At 44.7% G+C, this 10000-nt stretch overlaps 1 protein-coding gene across 1 annotated transcript in view; it reads left to right on the plus strand.

The window, feature by feature from the left end:
• Positions 1-10000, plus strand: part of LOC109880886 (phospholipid-transporting ATPase ID) — a 105550-nt gene that overhangs the window by 78455 nt on the left and 17095 nt on the right. The window contains 8 exon segments of the mRNA XM_031787466.1: positions 137-165; positions 168-256; positions 411-498; positions 3897-3931; positions 4150-4309; positions 7251-7439; positions 8462-8577; positions 8740-8904. Of these exon segments, the coding sequence (XP_031643326.1) occupies positions 137-165; positions 168-256; positions 411-498; positions 3897-3931; positions 4150-4309; positions 7251-7439; positions 8462-8577; positions 8740-8904 (871 nt within the window).

The following is a 10000-nucleotide window of genomic DNA, read 5'->3' on the forward strand; positions in this document are numbered from 1 at the left end:
CCCTCCCTCTCTCTCTCTCTCTCTCTCTCTCTCTCTCTCTCTCTCCCTCCCTCCCTCCCTCCCTCCCTCCCTCCCTTCCTTCCTTCCTTCCTCCCTCCCTCCCTCCCTCCCTCCCTCCCTCCCTCCCTCTCTCCAGTGTGGAGGTGATTAGGCTGGGTCATAGTTACTTATAAACTGGGACAGGAAGATGTTCTGTCCACAGTGTAACACAGCAGCTGAAGCCAGGACCACCACTCTCAACGAGGAACTGGGACAGGTGAGGAACATCCTGCACCCTACTGTTGTTCATCTACACTAGATCCTTGTATCTCTGTGTTGGAGAATGTTAGCCTAAAGCCTGCGGTGTGTCTGGATGCAGGTCCAGTATGTCTGTGGTATCTTGATAACCCCCCCCCCCCCCATTGAAACAGGTGGAGTACATCTTCAGTGACAAGACAGGAACTCTCACTCAGAACATCATGAGCTTCAGCAAGTGCTCTATCAATGGACATGCCTATGGTGTGTATTACTACACTATATACCACATGATATACTACACTATATACTACAGTCTATCAGATTTAAGGTGGGTATACTACACTATATACTACATGATATACTACACTATATACCACATGATATACTACACTATATACTACAGTCTATCAGATTTAAGGTGGGTATACTACACTATATACTACATGATATACTACACTATATACCACATGATATACTACACTATATACTACAGTCTATCAGATTTAAGGTGGGTATACTACACTATATACTACATGATATACTACACTATATACTACATGATATACTACACTATATACTACAGTCTATCAGATTTAAGGTGGGTATACTATACTATATACTACATGATATACTACACTATATACTACAGTCTATCAGATTTAAGGTGGGTATACTACACTATATACTACACTATATATGACACTATACACTACACTATATACTACAGTCTATCAGATTTAAGGTGGGTATACTACATATACAGTGGGGAGATCAAGTATTTGATACACTGCCGATTTTGCAGGTTTTCCTACTTACAAAGCATGTAGAGGTCTGTACTTTTTATCATAGGTGCACTTCAACTGTGAGAGACGGAATCTCAAACAAAAATCCAGAAAATCACATTGTATGATTTTTAAGTAATTAATTTGCATTTTATTGCATGACATAAGTATTTGATCACCTACCAACCAGTAAGAATTCCGGCTCTCACAGACCTGTTAGTTTTTCTTTAAGAAGCCCTCCTGTTCTCCACTCATTACCTGTATTAACTGCACCTGTTTGAACTTGTTACCTGTATAAAAGACACCTGTCCACACACTCAATCAAACAGACTCCAACCTCTCCACAATGGCCAAGACCAGAGAGCTGTGTAAGGACATCAGGGATAAAACTGTAGATCTGCCCAAGGCTGGGATGAGCTACAGGACAATAGGCAAGCAGCTTGGTGAGAAGGCAACAACTGTTGGCGCAATTATTAGAAAATGGAAGAAGTTCAAGATGGCAGTCAATCACCCTCGGTCTGGGGCTCCATGCAAGATCTCACCTCGTGGGGCATCAATGATCATGAGGAAGGTAAGGGATCAGCCCAGAACTACACGGCAGGACCTGGTCAATGACCTGAAGAGAGCTGGGACCCACAGTCTCAAAGAAAACCATTAGTAACACACTACGCCGTCATGGATTAAAATCCTGCAGCGCACGCAATGTCCCCCTGCTCAAGCCAGCGCATGTCCAGGCCCATCTGAAGTTTGCCAATCACCATCTGGATGATCCAGAGGAGGAATGGGAGGAGGTCATGTGGTCTGATGAGACAAAAATATAGATTTTTGGTCTGAACTCCACTCGCCGTGTTTGGAGGAAGAAGAAGGATGAGTACAACCCCAAGAACACCATCCCAACCGTGAAGCATGGAGGTGGAAACATCATTCTTTGGGGATGCTTTTCTGCAAAGGGGACAGGATGACTGCACTGTAATGAGGGGAGGATGGATGGGGCCATGTATCGCGAGATCTTGGCCAACAACCTCCTTCCCTCAGTAAGAGCATTGAAGATGGGTCGTGGCTGGGTCTTCCAGCAAGACAACGACCCGAAACACACAGCTAGGGAAACTAAGGAGTGGCTCCGTAAGAAGCATCTCAAGGTCCTGGAGTGGCCTAGCCAGTCTCCAGACCTGAACCCAATAGAAAATCTTTGGAGGGAGCTGAAAGTCTGTATTGCCCAGCGACAGCCCCGAAACCTGAAGAATCTGGAGAAGGTCTGTATGGAGGAGTGGGCCAAAATCCCTGCTGCAGTGTGTGCAATCCTGGTCAAGAACTACAGGAAACTTCTGATCTCTCTAATTGCAAACAAAGGTTTCTGTACCAAATATTAAGTTCTGCTTTTCTGATGTATCAAATACTTATGTCATGCAATAAAATGCAAATTAATTACTTAAAAATCATACAATGTGATTTTCTGGATTTTTGTTTGAGATTCCGTCTCTCACAGTTGAAGTTTACCTATGATAAAAAATTACAGACCTCTACATGCTTTGTAAGTAGGAAAACCTGCAAAATCGGCAGTGTATCAAATACTTGTTCTCCCCACTGTATACTACAGTCTATCAGATTTAAGGTGAGTATACTGCATATATACTACAGTCTATCAGATTTAGGGTGGGTATACTACATATATGGCCTGAGGGCACATGCTTAATGTGGTGTGAAATCTGTTGTTAAATATATTTCAATGTTTAAAAATTGTATTATAATGTATATTACTGCCTTAATATTTGCTGGAACCCAGGAAGAGTAGCTGCTGTCTTGGCAGGAACTAATGGGGATCCATAATAAACCCCAGGAAGAATAGCTGCTGCCTTGACAGGAACTAATGGGGATCCATAATAAACCCCAGGAAGAGTAGCTGCTGTCTTGGCAGGAACTAATGGGGATACATAATAAACCCCAGGAAGAGTAGCTGCTGTCTTGGCAGGAACTAATGGGGATCCATAATAAACCCCAGGAAGAGTAGCTGCTGCCTTGGCAGGAACTAATGGGGATCCATAATAAACCCCAGGAAGAGTAGCTGCTGTCTTGGCAGGAACTAATGGGGATCCATAATCAACCCCAGGAAGAGTAGCTGCTGTCTTGGCAGGAACTAATGGGGATCCATAATAAACCCCAGGAAGAGTAGCTGCTGTCTTGGCAGGAACTAATGGGAATCCATAATAAACCCCAGGAAGAGTAGCTGCTGTCTTGGCAGGAACTAATGGGGATCCATAATAAACCCCAGGAAGAGTAGCTGCTGTCTTGGCAGGAACTAATGGGGATACATAATAAACCCCAGGAAGAGTAGCTGCTGTCTTGGCAGGAACTAATGGGGATACATAATAAACCCCAGGAAGAGTAGCTGCTGTCTTGACAGGAACTAATGGGGATCCATAATAAACCCCAGGAAGAGTAGCTGCTGCCTTGGCAGGAACTAATGGGGATCCATAATAAACCCCAGAAAGAGTAGTAGCTGCCTTGGCAGGAACTAATGGGGATCCATAATAAACCCCAGGAAGAGTAGTAGCTGCCTTGGCAGGAACTAATGGGGATCCATACTAAACCCCAGGAAGAGTAGTTGCTGCCTTGGCAGGAACTAATGGGGATCCATAATAAACCCCAGGAAGAGTAGTTGCTGCCTTGGCAGGAACTAATGGGGATCCATAATAAACCCCAGGAAGAGTAGTTGCTGCCTTGGCAGGAACTAATGGGGATTCTTAATAAATACAAATAGAACAATACACACACAAATCAGATCAAATCAGCACTGTCCTGTTCCCCCAGTCAATGTTGCAGACGTCCTTGTGGTGCTGGGTAACTCTGAGTCTAAGTGTGAGTGTGTTCTATTGTCAGGTGAGGTGATCGACCCGTTGGGAGCACAGCCAAAGGTGAGCAGGCTAACGTAAGACTAACAGTATGACTAACAACACAGCATACTGTCCAGCTTGCTCTGTGGCAATGACATCACTCTGACACTGTGCACTTTGCTATTTGACCTTATGTGAATACAAAGCATAGTTCTAACGGTGAATACTACAACTGTCCTCCTTCCTCTCTTCCCCCCTTCTCTGTCTCCCCTTCTCTCTCTCCTCTTCTCTCTTTCCAGAGGCTAGACTTCTCCTCCTTCAACCCCCTGGCGGACCCTGACTTCTGTTACTATGACAACGGTCTGCTGAAGTCGGTGAAGCTGGGAGACCTTCACAGCCACGAGTTCTTCCGGCTGCTTTCCCTCTGTCACACCGTCATGAGTGAGGAGAAGAAGGAGGGTGAGAGATAGCGAGAGGGAGGAATAGAAGGAGAGGGAGGGTGAGAGAGGGATAGAAGGAGAGGGAGGAATAGAAGGAGAGGGAGGGTGAGAGGGAGGAATAGAAGGAGAGGGAGGGTGAGAGAGAGGGATAGAGTGAGGAATAGAAGGAGAGGGAGGGTGAGAGGGAGGGAGGAATAGAAGGAGAGGGAGGGTGAGAGAGAGGGATAGAAGGATAGGGAGGAATAGAAGGAGAGGGAGGGTGAGAGAGAGGTATAGAGGGAGGAATAGAAGGAGAGGGAGGGTGAGAGCGATAGAGGGAGGAATAGAAGTAGGGTAAGAGAGAGCGAGATAGAGGGAATGAGGGTTAGAGGGAGGATGAGAGAGAGGGGGAATGAGGGTTATAGAGGGAGGGATGGAAGGAGAAGGAGGGTCAGAGAGGGGTAGAGGGAAAGAGAGGGAGGGAGAGATGGGAGAAGAGGAGAAGGAGGGTGAGAGAGGGATAGAGGGAAAGAGAGGGAGGGAGATGAGGAGAAGGAGGGTGAGAGAGGGGTAGAGGGAAAGAGAGGGAGGGGGAGATAAGAAATAAGTTGAACTTGTAATTATAGTCCATGTTTTTAAAGCTGCAATATGTCACTTTTTGGGCAACCTCTATGTGAACATAGAGATTAACATAGAGGTTCACATAGAGGTTCACATAGAGGTTCACATAGAGGTTCACATAGAGGTTCACATAGAGGTTCACATAGAGGTTCACATAGAGGTTAACATAGAGGTTAACATAGAGGTTAACATAGAGGTTCACATAGAGGTTAACATAGAGGTTCACATAGAGGTTCACATAGAGGTTCACATAGAGGTTAACATAGAGGTTCACATAGAGGTTCACATAGAGGTTAACATAGAAATGTGAGTTCTGAATCTGCTCATTGAAAGAAGAATGTCTATGTGTGCTATATCTATGCTTCCCGTTCTTAAGTTTTGTTTTGGCATCTTTTACTTTCTGTTTTGTACACCAGCTTCAAACAGCTGAAAATACTATACTGAACCAAAATAGAAACGCAACAATTTACTATTTTACTGAGTTACAGTTCATATAAGGAAATCAGTCAATTGAAATAAATAAATTAAGCCCTAATCTATGGATTTCACATGACTGGGCAGGGGTGCAGCCTTGGGTGGGCCTGACAGGACATAGGCCCACCCACTTGGGAGACTGGCCCACCCACAGGGGTGCAGGGCCCAGCCAATTAGAATGAGTTTTTCCCCACAAAAGGGCTTTATTACAGACAGAAAATCAGCTGTCCGGGTATCTGGTCTCAGACGATCTCGCAGGTGAAGAAGCCAGATGTGGAGGTCCTGGACTGGCGTGGTTACACGTGGTCTACAGTTGTGTGGCTGGTTGGACGTACTTCCAAATGATGAAACGACGTTGGAGGCTGCTTATGGTAGAGAAATGAACATGCAATTATCTAGCAACAGCTCTGGTGACATTCCTGCAGTCAGCGTGCCAATTGCACCCTCCCTCAAAACCTGAGACGTGTTGTGTGACAAAACTGCACATTTTAGAGTGGCCTTTTATTGTCCCCAGCACAAGGTGCACCTGTCTAGTGATCACCATGTTTATTCAGCTTCTTGATATGTGACAGGTGGATGGATTATCTTGGTAAAGGACAAATTCTCACTAACAGGAATGTAAACAAATTGATGCACAACATTTGAGAGAAATAAGCTCTTTATGAGTATGGAACATTTATGGGATATTTTATTTCAGCTCATCAAACATGGGACCAACACTTTACATGTTGCGTTTATATTTTTGTTCAGTGTATATTTTTGGTTGTTTAAAATATATTTCATAGTGGTTTAGATGGTACAATGATTCTCTACACTATGCATTGCTTGTTTTGTCACATAAACTGAAATTCGGCAAACCATGAAATGGCGGAGTGGTTTTTGCATAGTGCATCTTAAAAGCATGTTGTATTTTGTCTTCACCTACATGTATAGAAGGTGTTTAATAGGTACTGTATTCTCTCTCTCTCTCTCCCTCTCACCTCTCTCTCTCCCTCTCACCTCTCTCTCTCTCTCTCCCTCTCACCTCTCTCTCTCTCCCTCTCACCTCTCTCTCCCTCTCACCTCTCCCTCTCACCTCTCTCTCTCTCTCTCCCTCTCTCACCTCTTTCTCTCTCTCACCTCTCTCTCTCTCTCTCTCTCTCTCTCTCTCTCTCTCTCTCTCTCTCTCTCTCCCTCTCACCTCTCTCTCTCTCTCTCTCTCTCTCTCCCTCTCACCTCTCTCTCTCTCTCTCTCTCCCTCTCTCTCCCTCTCACCTCTCTCTCCCTCTCACCTCTCTCTCTCCCTCTCACCTCTCTCTCTCTCCCTCTCACCTCTCTCTCTCTCTCCCTCTCTCACCTCTTTCTCTCTCCCTCTCACCTCTCTCTCTCTCTCTCTCCCTCTCTCACCTCTTTCTCTCTCTCTCACCTCTTTCTCTCTCTCTCCCTCTCTCACCTCTTTCTCTCTCTCTCTCACCTCTTTCTCTCTCTCTCACCTCTTTCTCTCTCTCTCTCACCTCTTTCTCTCTCTCTCTCTCCCTCTCTCACCTCTTTCTCTCTCTCTCACCTCTTTCTCTCTCTCTCTCTCTCCCTCTCTCACCTCTTTCTCTCTCACCTCTTTCTCTCTCTCTCTCTCTCCCTCTCTCACCTCTCTCTCTCTCACCTCTTTCTCTCTCTCTCTTTCTCTCCCTCTCTCACCTCTTTCTCTCTCTCACCTCTTTCTCTCTCTCTCCCTCTCTCACATCTCTCTCTCTCGCGCTCTCTCTCTCACCTCTCTCTGACCTCTCTCTCTCTCGCCTCTCTCTCGCCTCTCTCTCTCTCTCCCTTCCCCATTGCTCTCTCTCCCCCATCGCTCTCTCTCTCTCTCCCCCATTGCTCTCTCTCTGACTCCCCCACTCTACCCCCTCTAGGAGAGTTGATGTATAAGGCCCAGTCTCCAGATGAGGGTGCATTGGTGACAGCAGCCAGGAACTTTGGTTTTGTGTTCCGGTCTAGAACCCCTGGTACTGTCACTGTGACAGAGCTGGGCCGACCAGTCACATACACACTGCTGGCCATCCTCGACTTCAACAACATCCGCAAGAGGATGTCCGTTATAGGTATAGGCATGCATGCATACGCACTCACACACCTTGACATACAGTAGACGCTCACCAAACACACCTTGACGTAGTGCACTTCAGCAACTTACGCAAGAGCAAAATAAAAAAATAAACAGAGGTAAACATCTTTGTATAAAACATACTGTACAACAATATATATCTATGACATTAAAATGCCTATTTACTCTGTTTCATCTGATTGCGCAATCCACTGTCTCATCAGCCCAGCCAGGCAATTTATAAACTTGATCTCCACTATAAGAAGCATCTAGACATTATCTTACATTTCTTTTAGTCTAACATTTAGTTAGTGTGTCTGCAGTGCGTAACCCAGATCATATTAAAGTATGTATCTGTCTGCAGTGTGTAACCCAGATCATATTAAAGTATGTCTCTGTCTGCAGTGCGTAACCCAGATCATGTTAAAGTATGTCTCTGTCTGCAGTGCGTAACCCAGATCATGTTAAAGTATGTCTCTGTCTGCAGTGCATAACCCAGATCATGTTAAAGTATGTATCTGTCTGCAGTGTGTAACCCAGATCATATTAAAGTATGTCTCTGTCTGCAGTGTGTAACCCAGATCATGTTAAAGTATGTCTATGTCTGCAGTGTGTAACCCAGATCATATTAAAGTATGTCTCTGTCTGCAGTGCGTAACCCAGATCATGTTAAAGTATGTCTCTGTCTGCAGTGTGTAACCCAGATCATGTTAAAGTATGTCTATGTCTGCAGTGCGTAACCCAGATCATGTTAAAGTATGTCTCTGTCTGCAGTGTGTAACCCAGATCATGTTAAAGTATGTCTATGTCTGCAGTGCGTAACCCAGATCATGTTAAAGTATGTCTCTGTCTGCAGTGCTTAGCCCAGATCATATTAAAGTATGTCTCTGTCTGCAGTGCTTAGCCCAGATCATATTAAAGTATGTCTCTGTCTGCAGTGCTTAGCCCAGATCATATTAAAGTATGTCTCTGTCTGCAGTGCTTAGCCCAGATCATATTAAAGTATGTCTCTGTCTGCAGTGCGTAACCCCGAGGGGAGGATCCGTCTATACTGTAAAGGAGCTGATACTCTGTTGTTTGAGAGGCTCCACTCCTCCAACAATCACCTGGTGAACATCACAACAGATCACCTTAATGTGAGTTACAAACAAAATAAGTTCCTATTCAGCCTATCACAGCTCTCTTTTATACAAGTAACAGCACTGCCCTCTGGTGGTTAAATGTTTTCCTGCACACTACTATAGCCATCAGGAGATGATTGATTGTTTATCAATTCTTCAATTCGCTTGTGTGTCTAGGAGTATGCTGGGGACGGTCTGCGGACCCTGGCCCTGGCCTACAGAGACCTGTCAGAGGAACAGTGGGAGGAGTGGTCAGAGAGACACCGCCAAGCAGACAGAGCTACAGACTGTAGAGAGGACAGACTGGCTGACATATATGAACACATAGAACAGGACATGATGGTATCACGCTGTGTGTTTGTCTGTCTGTGTGCAGGGCAGAGGGTGTCTGCATGTGTGTCTGCGTGTATGTGTGTGTATGTGTGTGTGTGTGTGTGTGTGTGTGTGTGTGTGTGTGTAGGTGTGTGTGTGTGCGTGTGTGTGTGTGCGTACGTTTGTGTGTGCGTGTGTTTGTGCGTGCGTGCGTGTGTGTTGGCGTGCATGTGTGTGCGTTCGTGTGTGTGTGTGTGTGTGTGTGAGCACGTGTGTCCTCTCTGTAACATCATTTGCACCAAAATACATTTCTATCAACTTGTGTAACTGGTAATAAAGTTATATTCTACTCTGCTCTATTCGATTCGGCTCTATTCTACTCTTCTCTATTCTACTCTGCTCTATTCTCTTTTCTACCCTGCTCTATTCTACTCTGCTCTATGCTCTATTCTACTCTGCTCTATGCTCTATTTTACTATGCTCTATGCTCTATTCTACTCTGCTCTATGCTCTATTCTATTCTACTCTATGCTATATTCTACTCTATGCTCTATTCTACTCTATGCTCTTTTCTACTCTGCTCTATTCTACTCTTCTCTATGCTCTATGCTCTACTCTGCTCTATTCTACTCTATGCTCTATTCTACTCTATGCTCTACTCTGCTCTATGCTCTATTCTACACTGCTCTATTCTACTCTGCTCTATGCTCTATTCTACTCTGCTCTATTCTACTCTGCTCTACTCTGCTCTATTCTACTCGGCTCTATTCTCTATTCTACTCTGTTCTCTATTCTTCTCTGCTCTATTCTACTCTGCTCTATTCTACTCTGCTCTATTCTACTCTGCTCTACGCTCTATTCTACTATGCTCTATTCTACTATGCTCTATTCTACTATGCTCTATTCTACTCTGCTCTATTCTACTCTATGCTATATTCTACTCTATGCTCTGTTCTACTCTGCTCTATTCTACTCTTCTCTCTGCTCTATGCTCTACTCTATTCTACTCTATGCTCTATTCTACTCTGCTCTATGCTCTATTCTACTCTGCTCTATTCTACTCTGATCTATGGTCTATTCTACTCTGCTCTATTCTACTCTATACTCTATTCTACTCTGTTCTATT

Source organism: Oncorhynchus kisutch, linkage group LG13 (genome assembly GCF_002021735.2).
Source record: "Oncorhynchus kisutch isolate 150728-3 linkage group LG13, Okis_V2, whole genome shotgun sequence".
In the NCBI taxonomy this organism is placed as follows: Eukaryota; Metazoa; Chordata; class Actinopteri; order Salmoniformes; family Salmonidae; genus Oncorhynchus; species Oncorhynchus kisutch.